This window comes from Pelodiscus sinensis, chromosome 12 (assembly GCF_049634645.1).
Source record: "Pelodiscus sinensis isolate JC-2024 chromosome 12, ASM4963464v1, whole genome shotgun sequence".
NCBI classification, from domain to species: Eukaryota; Metazoa; Chordata; order Testudines; family Trionychidae; genus Pelodiscus; species Pelodiscus sinensis.
Window position 1 is genome coordinate 2,326,518 of NC_134722.1, and position 13,056 is coordinate 2,339,573.

General features: G+C 67.4%; 1 protein-coding gene across 3 annotated transcripts in view; it reads right to left on the reverse strand.

Annotated features, from left to right (window-relative positions):
* Nucleotides 1–5,271: 5,271 nt before the first annotated feature.
* Nucleotides 5,272–13,056, reverse strand: part of SPIRE2 (spire type actin nucleation factor 2) — a 41,584-nt gene continuing 33,799 nt past the window's right edge. The window contains exons 7-15 of one of the 3 annotated variants that reach the window (XM_075939816.1): nt 12,275–12,398; nt 11,443–11,612; nt 10,987–11,116; nt 10,366–10,490; nt 8,030–8,164; nt 7,808–7,875; nt 7,701–7,728; nt 6,404–6,513; nt 5,272–5,635 (exon numbers count right to left, since the gene is read on the reverse strand). In XM_075939816.1, the coding sequence (XP_075795931.1) occupies nt 5,413–5,635; nt 6,404–6,513; nt 7,701–7,728; nt 7,808–7,875; nt 8,030–8,164; nt 10,366–10,490; nt 10,987–11,116; nt 11,443–11,612; nt 12,275–12,398 (1,113 nt within the window). In that variant the 3' untranslated portion in view covers nt 5,272–5,412. Of the gene's footprint in view, nt 5,636–6,403; nt 6,514–7,700; nt 7,729–7,807; nt 7,876–8,029; nt 8,165–10,365; nt 10,491–10,986; nt 11,201–11,442; nt 11,613–12,274; nt 12,399–13,056 lie in introns of all 3 variants that reach the window. The other 2 variants (XM_075939815.1, XM_075939814.1) reach the window with 2 other exon arrangements.

Genomic DNA, 13,056 nt, shown 5'->3' on the forward strand with positions numbered 1-13,056 from the left:
CGGCCGGCGCGAGATAAGGTGCAGCGGGACCCAGCGGCGCGCTCCCGAGAGGCGGCCGAGGCATCAGCAGCTCCCCATGCCCTGGCCCTAGGGGCAGCCCCTGCTCTGTGGGGCCCCGCCCCCTGCCTTCCCACGTGTTGCGTGGGGAACACGTGGGCTTCCCTGGGTCCGGCCCCCAGGCTCGTGCCCCCCAGCATGGAGGAGCCTGCGCTGGTTGTCCGGCCCCCAGCCCCACTGCAGGGCAGGCCACGCAGCATCTGTCAGGCGGGGCCCGGGCTCTGCTGGGCAGGGGAACGTGGGGAGCTGGGAGCTGCCCCTGCGAGTTTCGGGGTTTTGTTGGGTTTGTTTTTCGCTTCTCACTTGTGCGCAGCCCCCGACTGATTTGTTCTGTGGGGCAGCAGCCCTCGCCCCTGGAAAGGTTCCTCCCCTGCTGCAAGAGAAGGAATAGAGACCAGCAGTGGGCAAAATATCGGCACCGCGGCCTGGCCTGCTCCGTCCATCGCAGGGTCCATGCCCCTCATGTCGCCTCCCCGGAGGGATTTAAATCCGCCCTGACTCCCAGCACTGACAGTGAAGGAGAGACACAGCCGGGGTCTGGTTAGCGGCTGGGAGGAACCAGCCGGGGTCTGGTTAGTGGCATTCAGGCCGGAGGTGACTGCTCCCGAAGCCAGGCAGCACCGACGGAGCAGCTGCTTTTTGATGCTCAACTCTCTTCCCCTTTCACCTCTCTCCGCGTCTCTCTGGAAGTGGCTCAGGGCAGGGCCTACCGATTCCGGGCACCACCCCGACCACAATGGGGTGTCACTTGTGGCGGGGCCTTAGGCACCCCCATAAAACCATTGCTAATAATTATGTGCTCATCTCTCATTGCATCATTCCGACGCACCTCCACTCCAGCCCCAAATCCCCTTCTCCCCGACACTGCTCTGTGCTTCCTTCTACGCTGCCTCTTCTGCTGCTGCACCTCCCCCCCAGCAGCGCTGTCCTGTTTGAAATCCCAGCTCCACTTCCGCCAGGACGCCCACAAGCCAAGGGCCATTAGCCAGGCTGTAGGGCCGGGGGGCCGCCCTGGCTGGAGGGGAAAAGTTCTGACGTGGAACCAAAATGCCAACGTCCCCTGGGCTAAGCGTGGCTATCTGGGCGCTGCAGCCTCCCTCCTCGCCTCCCTCACTTTATCATTTTCACGTGGTGCAGCTTGTTCCTGCTTAGACTGGAAGCGTTGGGGGCAGGGAGCAGATCTTCCGGTTTGTGAGGCACTCAGCACAGTCAGGTCCTGATCCCCTTCCCCTCGGCCCTGCCTCAGGGCTGTAGCATTCATGGTCCGAGGGCTCCCTGCCTGGGCTGGAATGGCTACCATGGGCCAGAGCTGGCCTGTACCCATTAGAGGAGAGCAAATCTGGCTTCCTCATGGCTGCGCCCCCCCTTCTGTGCACTGAGCCGGCACGAGGGCTCAAGGTTCAGCCCCAAACGAGATGCCAAAAGTCACCGTCCACCTGCCGCTTTCAAGACCCTTCCCTTTGTCCCTTGCACACAGACACAGGACTCCTTGGCTAGGCTGGCAGCATGCAGGGGATGGGCCGTCCGGGATGCATACTGAGAGCTCCGGGGGCGCACGCCCCCCTCGTCAGGGGCTCTAATTCCGGCCTGTGCTGCTCTGCCAGCTGCTCCTCCGCCTCCAAAAAGGGAGGGTCCGGCAGCACTCGAGCAAGCGCCCTTGCCAGAGACCCGTGTGGCTTGGTCGGGGCTGGGCTCCCGCAGCACCGCACGGGCGGGCGTCCTTCTTCAACAGCACCGTGACCCTGGAGGGCAGGATGCTGCAAACCAGTTCCACAGGGCTGGTTACACGGGTGGGCAGGGGACGGAGCTGGCCATGGAGCTGAGCACTGATGCCGGCTGGGGCACTGGGAGGTCCCTGCTCCAGGAGCCAGGTCTGTGGGGTTTCCACCTACGTTAATGAGACCTGCCAGGAGAGAGACCCTCTCCTCCCGAGCGTGGGGCGCCAGCCAGCCCTGGGATGGAGAGCCTGCCCTCCCCGTCTCACCCGCGACAGGAACAAAGCGATTCAGCAGGGCTGGGAAAGCCCTTGGCTGGCTCTGGGGCCCAGAGGGATGGCTGCCTCAGTGACTCAGAGGCTGCTGTACAAGGGCCCAAACTCAGCCCTCGTCTAGCCAAGTGCAGTCTCTTCGGGCTGAATGTGGACTGCGACCTTTTTCCCGTGAGCCCCAGTCCCGGCTGCAGCCGCTGGCTGGCCCCCCAACAAACACCTCCTGGGACAAGGTGCTGAGAGTCCGGGTGGGGAACGCGCTCTCCTCCCTCTTCTCAACACAAGCCCGGGGCAGGCCGGCCCAGCTCGCTTGCTGTCTGGACGCCTGCTGCAGGGTCCCTTCCCTGCTATTTCCTCCCGTGCCGCTTTCAGGAGCTCTCCGGGGCTCCCTGCGGTTCAGTGCTGTCTGGGGCGGCCTCTGTCCACCCCACGCACCCTGCTCACCGTCCCCCTTACAGATTCCTGTGCTGGCAAAGCATCGGGAGACGACCAATGCAGCTCAAAATAGGGATTTATTAGTACGGGAGCAACATTCTGTACAAGAGCAACCATGCCAGTCCAGGGGCATGTTATTTACAGCGGACTTTTCATCTGTACAGGATGGGCTGTGTACAAAACACTGGCCACCGGGTCAGCCAGGGACAGGACGTGGGGACGGGGTCCCCTGCATTTCCCCACGCCTGCCAGCTCCGACCCGGGCAGGAGGGGGCGTTATTGCAGAGTTGGCAGGGGGATAAGGCATTGGCATTTGCACACGTCAGCAAAATGTGGCCATGTCAAAACAGAGAAGCAAGCAGGGCGGCAGTGCAGGCTAATCTTGCAAGCCGGGGCCCAGGGCCAGCAGAGTGCCATGTGTTTTCAGCAGGACGGCACCCCCAGCATGGAGAGGGGCTGGTGGGCTGTGGAATCGGCCCTGGCTTCTCTTCCACGCTGTGCCGGTCTGCAGCGAGCATGCACCTTCCCTCAGATGCAGCCAGTGCCCAGCCAGGCTTGGTTTTCCAGAGCCCGGTTCCGTCATGCTGGGCAGAGATCCACTGGCAATTTACCTGACCTGCCAGGGTCCCTGGGAGGCTGACCTACGCTGCCAACTTTTGGGGCAGCTTTGCTGGCTCGGAGCATGGCAAGTCTGACCCCGCGAGGCTGGCAGAAGCCCCAGTGTAGACCCAGGCAGACCTGCAATTAGGGGCTTTTTGCCAGCCCAGCTATTTGGTTTGGGGAACGGATACACACAGGACCACCAAAGCCCTCGGTTACCGGCACTAGCTGCATTCCCGGCAGAAGGCTTTGCCAGTGTAACCAGCAGGCCAGGCCTGAGTGTGTAACTGACCCTCGGCCGGCACAAACCCTGGTCTGCGCATGGAGCCAGATCGCGTGCACGTGCGAAGCGTGGGCCCTCGTGCGACTGAAATCAGGCCCTGCCGCTGGGCTCGTGGGGGGGGGGAGGCACGTGCAGGTTGCATCGCCCTGTGTCGCACACACAACGTGCACCCCTGGTGGGACACAAAGGGCGAGTGGCACATCGTGGAACAGCCCCTTCCCCTCCCACGGCCTGGTGCTTTCCCTGGCTGTCGCTGTCTGGGGGGGCACTGCTCCCCGTACTCCGGCCGCCTGCCCACGCGAAAGCCCCGCACCGGACGCTGAGTCTTTTGGCCCAACCCCCGTGTCTCTCTTGGCCCCGGGCCGAGGAGGACGCCAGGGGCCGGGCGGCTTTGCACAAGGACGCCCCAGACAAACATCTGACGACGGGCACACTGAACAGCTGCTGTGGCTGGCGACCCAGCCAGGCCACCGAGAGGAAGCAGCAGATGGTGGAGACTCCAGGCGGCCAGCTGGACTCCTCAGGGTCCAGACCCTCACGTTTTGGCCAGGACAGATGTTGGGCCACATCTGGAGAGAGCCTGGAGCTGCGGCCACGGCCAGGCCTTCCCTGTTCTGTGGCTAGGCAGGTCCAGGGCCCAGATGAGCCTTGGAAGTGCCAGGAGGCCAGGGGGATGGGCGTGAGGCTGGCAGGGTCTCTTCCACCTCCAGGGAGGCAGGGGCTGGGCAGAGCCTTTTCTTCTTGCTCAGAGAGCAGCTGCCAGCCAGGCGCGACCGGGGATGGCGAAAGGGCCAATGGGGAGACCCGGGGAATGGCGCCACGGCGGGCCTACTCCCTGGCCACTCCCCGGAGAGGCTCCAGGGGGCGGAGCTGGGGACCGAGAGATTTAGCACCCGCCGGGCATCTGGCGAATGGGCCCCAACAGGGCAGCGCAGCCGGGCTAGCTCCCACCCGCTCGCACAGGGCAGCAGGGACACCTGGCAGCAGCAGGCCAGGCTGAGTGCCTTCGGGCTCAGGCGGTATTTGCCCAGCCCATGTACCACCCTGAGCTCTGGGCGGCCCGGGCCTCCCATGTCTGTGCTCGGTGCTGGGGGCTCCCCGGGGGCACAGCCCCACTCCGGATTAGTGCTACTCCCTGCGGAGCGCGGGGCGGGGCGGGGCGGGGAGGGGTGGTGCGCAGGCCGGGACACACATGCAGCCTCGCGGCCCAGAGACAGTCACAGCCGAGGGCCTGAATACACACCCCAGGGTGGGGTAAGCGGCGGGGGCTGACCGCACCAGGCAGCCAGAGCCCGGTGAAGGGAGGCGAGCAGCCCAGGGGAAGCCGCAGAGGGGACAGGCAGACTGGGGACGCCTCACGAGCCCGGCTCGGTGACTGAACTAGGAAGGAGGGGAGAGCTCGGCTCCCAGGGGCAGCAGGGGGTCCCAGGCCGCTCCTCGGAGCAGGCCTGCATGCCGCTCTCCTCCTACTGAGCCTCGCAAGGCTCCGCATCCCCCCGGCTGCCCTGCAGCCCCGAGACAGGACGGAACGAAACGCCCCCGGGGCTGCTCCCACAGGGCGAGGAGAAGCCGGGCTCCAGCCACATCCTGGGTCCTGCCCAGGCATAGCCCAAGCAAGGGTCCTTGCTGTGTCACACGGGCCTCAGGCCTACCCGCAGCCTGGGGGTCCCGCTGCCGGCCGCTGGCCCCAGATGTCTATAAATATAGCGCAGTCCGTATATTATATATGTACAGGCGCAGCTCCGCCGGAGGGCACGGCCGCGGCATGAGGAGGGGCACGGCCGCGGCATGAGGAGGGGCACGAGCGGCCACGCCAGGGCAGGTAGCTGGGTGCGGCGCGCCAGGGCCGGAGGGCTGGCCACGGAAGCCATCTTGGTTTGGTTCTTGCGCACGCACTCCGGTGGGGGGAGGCCCAGGGAAGCCCAGCTTGCCGGGCGGGGGCTCGTGGGCGAGCCGGTGTGTGCCGAGGGGCTGAAAAGGCTGGCTTGCCGGGGACCGTGGCTGCGGGTGCCACGGGCGCGGCCAGCGCGGCCGGGGGCAGCAGAGTCCCTCACAGGGGCTGGACGGCGGGCGTGGGCGGGATGTAGAGGGACTGCGTCTTCCTGCCCTTGCGCGGCGTGGCGTTCAGGATGTCCACGCTCCTGCGGCTGGAGCGGACGACCTCGGTCACGAAGCCGGCGCAGTCGCTGCAGATGTCCTTCAGGGCGGAGCCGTGGGCGTAGATGTGGGGGAACTCCTCCTCCACCCGCCGCCGCGGCGGCCCCTGCAGGGAGCTACAGAGCACGGCCATGAGATGCAGCCGGCCGCCGGGGGGCGCCGCTCAGCCCCTCCTGCCCACGTTGCTGCCCGTGACCTAGTGGGGGGCTGTCTGCTTTGCCCCCATTTTAAGAAGCCAGCCAGAGCCTGGGAGGCCAGGCCCGGCCCTGGTGGGCACGTGCAAGGGAAGCTGGGGGTGGATTCATGGGGACAGACCCCGCCGGAATGGCCGAAGAGGGAGGAGGAGACCCTGGAGAGCCTGCGAGGGAGGCAGGCAGCCTGGCCAAGGAGGGGTCAGGGAGACGGTGTGGGGGGGCAGGGCCGGGAGATGGATGTGAGGAGGGGGCTCGTCTCCTGCCCTGCCTGGGGCGCTCGGAGCTCTGCCAACAGCCCGACCCTCCGCACGGGCACCCCCAGGACACAGACGCTGCGTTTGGCTGGAGAAGAGCCGGCCGAAGACACCGCACCTCTGTCCGGGGGTGGGGGGGGGACGCTCTACGGCAGGGGGTGCCCGCCAGCCCAGCTACAGAGGGGCAAGCCTAGCGGTTAGCTCCGTCCCGGCACCCCCACCCGCCAGCGGGGGCTGCACCACGGCGTTAGCCACGGCGCTGCTAGCCCGGACACTTACATCCCCCAGCGGCCTGATCCCACCTTGCTCCCGTCCCCGTGGCCTCTAGATTGCCCTGCCTCCGCCTCTCCCATCGGGCCCGCTGCCCAGTGGCTCCAGCGACCGGCCGGCTGCCCCAGAGCGGGCCTTGTGCAGAGCCGCGCAGGCGGGAACTCACTGGAAGGCGTCTTTCCGGCGCAGCGGCACGGCGTTGGCAGGTCCCGGGAGGCTCTCGAAGCCCAGGGCATAGACCGGAATGTGAGCCAGCTTCTTGGAAGGCATCTTCATCTGCGGCACGGGGGGGAGAGGAGAGCGGGGGGGTGGGGGGGTCACTGTTTGAGCCGCTGCCGCCCAGCACAGCTGCACCCAGCGGGGCTGAGCCGCCTCTGGGAGGTGCCCCAGGCCAGAGCCAGCCGCAGGCGGGAGGCAGCTGGAAGGGCAGTCCCGTGTCCCCACCCGGAGGGGTGACTGGCGGAGACGGGGGCGCACTGTGCGGGGATCAGGCCACGCTCGGAGCCAGCTGGTGCCCAAGGAAGGATCGCAACGTACTTAGCAGCCCCAGCGCTGAGCTGGGCTCGCCAGTGGCAGGGGCCGCAGGTCCTGGCTCCCCTGCACAGGGTCCCCGTGTTGCCTCTTCCTGCCCAGAGCTGGGAGCAGAGGCCTGAAGGTTCCTGGCCCCGCTGACAGGTCAGGTAGATGCCAGGTGTTGTCACCGGGCGGGCAGAGGGCGCAGATGGAACCAGGCCAGGCTGGGGGGGCGGTAGCTACCCTGGGTGCAGCACCCCTGCTTAAACATGGGGGGCCACAATGAATCATCTTTCTGCCCCTCCGCTGAGCTAAGGCCAGTGTCCTACGTGGTGGAGTGGCCATGGGGGCCAGGAGTTAGCTAAGTGGGGCCCCCAAAATGCTACAGCGCCTGCCCTTCTGCGGCCAGCCCACAGCCAGCTCAGCACGGTGCACCGGGGACACTGGCTCGGCCACGGGAGACAGTCAGCGCCCGACCCGCCGGCACGCTGCACCCTGGGTATGTCTACACTACCCCCCTAGTTCGAACTAGGGGGATAATGTATGCATACCGAACTTGCTAATGAAGCCCGGGATTTGAATTTCCCAGGCTTCATTAGCATAAAGCCGGCGCCGCCATTTTTAAAAGCCGGCTAGTGCGAACCCCGTGCCGCGCGGCTACCTAATCCGAACTATCTAGTCCGTGCCGCGTGTAGCCGCGCGGCACGGGGTTCGCACTAGCCGGCTTTTAAAAATGGCGGCGCCGGCTTTATGCTAATGAAGCCTGGGAAATTCAAATCCCGGGCTTCATTAGCAAGTTCGGTATGCATACATTATCCCCCTAGTTCGAACTAGGGGGGTAGTGTAGACATACCCCCTGAGATCGCTGCCCGACCCGTTCCCCCCGGGACAGGGCCTTCGACAACGAGACGAGGCCCCAGACACGGGGCACACTCCCGGAAGTCTCTTACCTTCAGGCTGCAGGAGGCGCAGACGGACCTAAGAGCAGGGGGAGACGCAAAGGTCAGTAAAGAACCGCACCCGCGGCACCCCCCGGCGCACAGACCCTTCCACTCACCTCTTGCAGAAGAGACAGGCGGAGGGCCAGGAAAACAAGGGGAACTTGGCTTTGCAGCAGCAGCATATCTGTGGGGGAGAAGGGCTGAGGTAAATGGCCCCCGTTTGCATCGGTGGGGTCCCTGCACGCCGGGGCTCGGCTGGCCCCTTCCTCCCACGCCCAGGGCCGAGGCAGCCGTGGCTCCCGGGAAGGCCGTGGCGCCACCCTGCCCCCAGCCCTCACCTTCCCTTTCTTCAGGCTGCTGTAGAATTCCTTGCTCTGGAGGAACTTCTCCATCTCGGCCTTCACCAGCACCCTGCGCACGTTGATCATCTCCTCCACGGTCAGGGCCAGGCTCTCCACGGGGTGGCTGAACTCCTGTGGCACACGGGGAGTGGGTGCGGAGCGTCAGAGTGCTGGGAGTGTCACGCCCCAGGGCCTGGCTGCTCGCTGCCGAGCCACAGCCTGAGCTGCACCCCTTTGGCACAGAGCGGGAGGAGGGGGCAGCGGGCCGGGACGCGGGGGGTGAGGGGGCTAAGCCACGAGGTGTCCGTGGCCCACGTGCCGAATAGAGACCTGTAGGACATGGCCAGAGGGAGATGCAGCTGCTCAGGAGCATGGAACCACGACTGGAGGGACAGCGAGGGCGGAGGGCCGGTCCCAGGCTATCCCCTGCCCCTCCCACCATCCCTGCGTTTGCACCAGCTGCTTGCCACCCTGGCTGCACGTGGCGCCCTCAGCCCCCACGGCTGGGCTTGGAAGGGGTCGTGCAGCCAGGCCAGCCAGACGCACTCTGGAGAGGAACCCAAAGGCGGCAGCGTTTATTCTGCTAGAGCAGCGGCTCCCAACCACCGTTCCACGGACCCCTGGCTGCCAGTCCACGGACCCCTGGCTGCCGTTCCACGGACCACTGGCTGCCGTTCCACGGACCCCTGGCTGCCAGTCCACGGACCACTGGCTGCCGGTCCACAGACCCCTGGCTGCCGTTCCACGGACCCCTGGCTGCCGTTCCACGGACCCCTGGCTGCCGTTCCACGGACCGCTGGCTGCCAGTCCACGGACCCCTGGCTGCCATTCCACGGACCACTGGCTGCCAGTCCACGGACCACTGGCTGCCGGTCCACGGACCCCTGGCTGCCGTTCCACGGACCACTGGCTGCCGTTCCACGGACCGCTGGCTGCCAGTCCGCGGACCCCTGGCTGCCGTTCCACGGACCGCTGGCTGCCAGTCCGCGGACCCCTGGCTGCCGTTCCACGGACCGCTGGCTGCCAGTCCGCGGACCCCTGGCTGCCGTTCCACGGACCGCTGGCTGCAAGTCCGCGGACCCCTGGCTGCCGTTCCACGGACCGCTGGCTGCCAGTCCGCGGACCCCTGGCTGCCATTCCACGGACCGCTGGCTGCCAGTCCGCGGACCCCTGGCTGCCATTCCATGGACCGCTGGCTGCCAGTCCACGGACCACTGGCTGCCGGTCTGCGGCTGCTCTGGGGGCCGGGGTTCACCGCCCAGCGCTTCCCCTCCTTCCGCGGCTGCTGAGGGAGGCGTGTCCTGCCCTGCCTCTCTCCCAGCCACCCCCCGCACTGGGACCTGCCACTTTCTGCCCAAGCAGCCTCCTCCCCCTTCCCAGCTCTCTGTGCCTGGCCCGCGGGCTGCTCAGGGGTGGGGGGGTGCTAAGAGGCGGGAGGCTGACACTGGGGTGTCCGGGGTGGGAAGCTGGCACTGGGGGGCTCTGGAAGCAGGGCTAGTAGTGGGGAGGCTATGGGGGCAGGGCTGGCCGGGGGGGCTCTGTGGATGGGGCTAATATTGGGGACTGGGGGCTGGTAGGCGACGAGGCTGGGGGGTTGGGTGAGGTGGGACTCTGGAAACAAGAGGCTGGCACTGGGGAGGGTCTCCTGGGGGGCTCTAAGACTTTAGGGGCAGGGGGCTGGTGGCGCTGAAGCTGGCTGTTCACAGTGGCTCTGGGGGCCAGGGCGTTTGGCGGACCGGTAATATTTCATTGGCATATTTGCATATTCATTATTTGCATAATGACTATGCAAATATGCAAATAAAATGTTACTGGTCCGCCAAAGGTTTGAGAGTGGGATTGCCGGGCTGCGGTACAAAGCAGGTCGGAACCGCTGCGCTGGAGCAGCTCTGGAGCTCGGGTCCCTGCCGGCAGCACCCCCCGGCCCCTCGCCCCACAACCCAGTCACTGCGCGGCTGTCCTGACCCCTCCCCGATTCCCCTCACTTCCCAGCTGCAGCTCCCCCACTGCAGCCCTGGCTCCCCCCCCCCCCCCACTCTGCGGATGCCCCAAGCCCGGCCCGCAGCTCCCTGCTGTTCCCGTCCCGACTGTTGCCAGTGGAGACGAAGCCGGGCCAGGCCAGAGCCCCAGGGCCTATGTCGGAGATTGGCCCCTGCAGCCAGACCCTCTTCTTCCACCCCTCATCAGCTGCCTGGCCCCTTTCCTCCCCCCGAATGGGAGCGGCGGGTGGCCCCGGGCGAGCCTGCAGCCTGAGGTCGGCAGGTTTCCCGCGGGGCCCGAGCCTCTCGCTGACCTCCGGGGGGACGTGGGCGGCGTGGGGCTCGGGCGCTTACCAGCCAAGGCCTGGAGCTGCTGTCCGGGGTGGAGCTGGAGCTGCCCTCTGCCCTCTCCTCCACCGCGCCGAGGGAGCCGCGGTCGGCGCCGGGGGGCAGCGGGTGGGAACTGGCTGGGAACGAACCTGGACGGGAAGACGACAGGCAGCCTGCTGAGCGCTGCCCCCGCCGACAAAGGGGGCCGGACAGGGTGGGGCCTGGGTTCCAGAGCAGGGCCGGGTGGCCGCGAGGTGCCCTCTGGAGGAGAGGGGGGCAGGGAGAACCCAGGGCTTTTGGGGTGTCCTGCCGGGGCCCAGCGCCACACTACAATATCCATGGGGGCAGGTCTCCTTACTCCTGTCCGTGTCCTGCCCCCGGCCCCAGCTCTGGGGGGCAGGGCAAGGGGCTCGCAGCAGCCCAGCCACTGCACCGTGCAGCGGGGGGCTGCTGGCGAGCTAGTGCAAACGAGGGCTGGCCCCAGTCCTGGGCGGGGGAACCTCCACTCTGCACAGAGCCTGGACCCCGCGGTGACGTCTTCCCTTAGCCGGGGGAGGGGGGACTGGAGGCCTGTGCCCGGGGGACAGATGTGGGCTGGATCAGCGGGGAGCGGAGGGGAGGAGAAGGGGCGTGGGAGGAACTTGCCCTTGGTTTCCATGCTGATCCGTGCAGTATTCATGCTACCTGAGCGGGGCCTTGGCTCGGCCGCCCCTGGTCCCAGGTACCCGGCATCGGGCTGGCCGGCGGGCCTCGCGCTCTGGAGCTGGGCCAGGTCCTGCTCGGAGAAGGAGCGATCCCGCTTCAGGGGGAGCCCTAAGCCAGGCTCGCCCCCCGTCTCGGCGCTCGGGGACTCCTCCTCCTGCAGCGTGGGAGAGCAGCGTGAGCCGCTGTCCAACTTCAGCCAGAGCCCGGGGCTGCCCGAGCACTGGCCTCACGCCCGGCGGGAAGAGGGCGCTCAGGCCAGCGAGCCAAACCCCCGGCGTGCCACGCGCTCGTCCCCATCCCCTCACGAGGTCAGGAGAGCGCACGGCCTCCGGGAACGGGCCGCGCCGAGCCCCCGCCCCTCCCGCCAGCGACCCCACACGCAACCCGCTCTCTTACCTCGGAGATGTTCATCTCCTCCATCTCGGCCAGCGTCGGGGCCTTGAGCAGGACTCGCGGGCGCGGGCGCGGGGCGGGGGGGCCCGAGTCCGGCGCCGAGAGGTCGATGCAGGAGGTCGACTTCACGTTGCTGGAGCAGGCGTTGGGGATGCAGGGCAGGGAGCCGAATCCTGGGAGGCGGGAGGGGCCGGGACGGGAGCTGAAGGCAGGGCGAGTAGGAGGGTGGCACCACTAGAGGGGCGGGCTTCCCTGGGGCACCTCGGAGGAGGCTGCCAATGTAACCGCCCCGAGCCCCTGCGGGAGGGAGGTGGGTATGGAACCCCGCTGGGTGGGCAGAGCTCTGGGGGCACGCCTCGTCCCTGCCGGGGGCCACAGGGGGGCTAGTGCCCCAGGCGAGACCTGGACTCATGCAGCGGATCGGTGAGGCCAGCCCGATGGCGGGGCGAGCGGGGGGATGAACTTTGGACTAGCGCTGCCTCCCCTCGACAGCGCAGCCGTGGCCCCTGAATTCCTCGCAGGCCCAGAGACGCGCAGAGCACGCTGGCCGGGGCGGGACGGAGGAGCCGCACCGCAGAGCGAGCCGGGCAGGCAAAGCCCCGAGAACACGCCGGGTTCGAATCCTGCAGGCAGCCGCTGCTGGGCACCTAACCTGGGGCTGGCTTTGCGTTTCAACAGCCCCCCAGGCCTTAGGGCTGCTCCGAGCCCCAGCGATTCCCACCCGGCAGCCCCCTCGTAGCTGTCAGCGTGTGGGGGCCCCCCACGGAGGCAAGGCCGGGGGCCAGATGGAGCTACTGGCTCCGAGGCTCCCGGCGGGGGCAGGCCGGGCCGGTACCTTTCTGGCCCTGGGGCCGCATCTCGACGGGCCGCAGTTTCCTCTCTTGTTTGATTTCCTCCAGAATCTTCTCGTGGAGCGTCCTCTGCTTCTGGGGCAGCGGGCGCAGCCTCCGCTCGGACACCTGCAGCCAGCGCCCGGGGCAGACGGAGCAGGCGGGTGAGAGAGACGCTCCCCCCCCCCTCAGCCCACCCCGGGGGACTTGCTAGGAGCCCCTGGCAGCCCCCCTCCTGCTCCCACAAGCACAGCGTGGCCTGAGGAGACAGCAGCGTGAGCCTGCCCTCCCCGGGCTGCCTGCTCACGACTGCAGCCGCCCCCCGGAGCCGAGCTCACAGCGGGACACACAGGGCAGTGGGAGCCTCACCCTGAAGCCGACGCTGCTGCTCCTGGAGCCAGCCACGAGGCTCAGTGTAACCCGGGGAGAGGCCGCAGGCTCCGGAGGCGTTCTGCTGAAGGAAGAGCTCCGCTGGCTTGTGCCAGCTCTCTGCGCCCCCTGGCCGGGCCCTCACATCTGCTCCCCACCGTTGTTTCCTCTAATCCTTTCCAGCCACGTGCGGAATAATTGTATGTGCACCAAGGCATGGGCGGATGTGCACCACCAGCAGGAACACAAACCTAGCCGGGTGGGCTCTGAATCTCTCGCGAGTAGCCGCACGAGCACCAGGTGTCGTGGGAACACGGAGCCTCGCCGGGGAAGCCTCAGGCAAGGGGCAAAGCGCCCTGGGACGGGGCTGCCAGGCCGAAGCAGAGAGGAGAGCCGTCTGCAGTGCTGGGACAAGGGG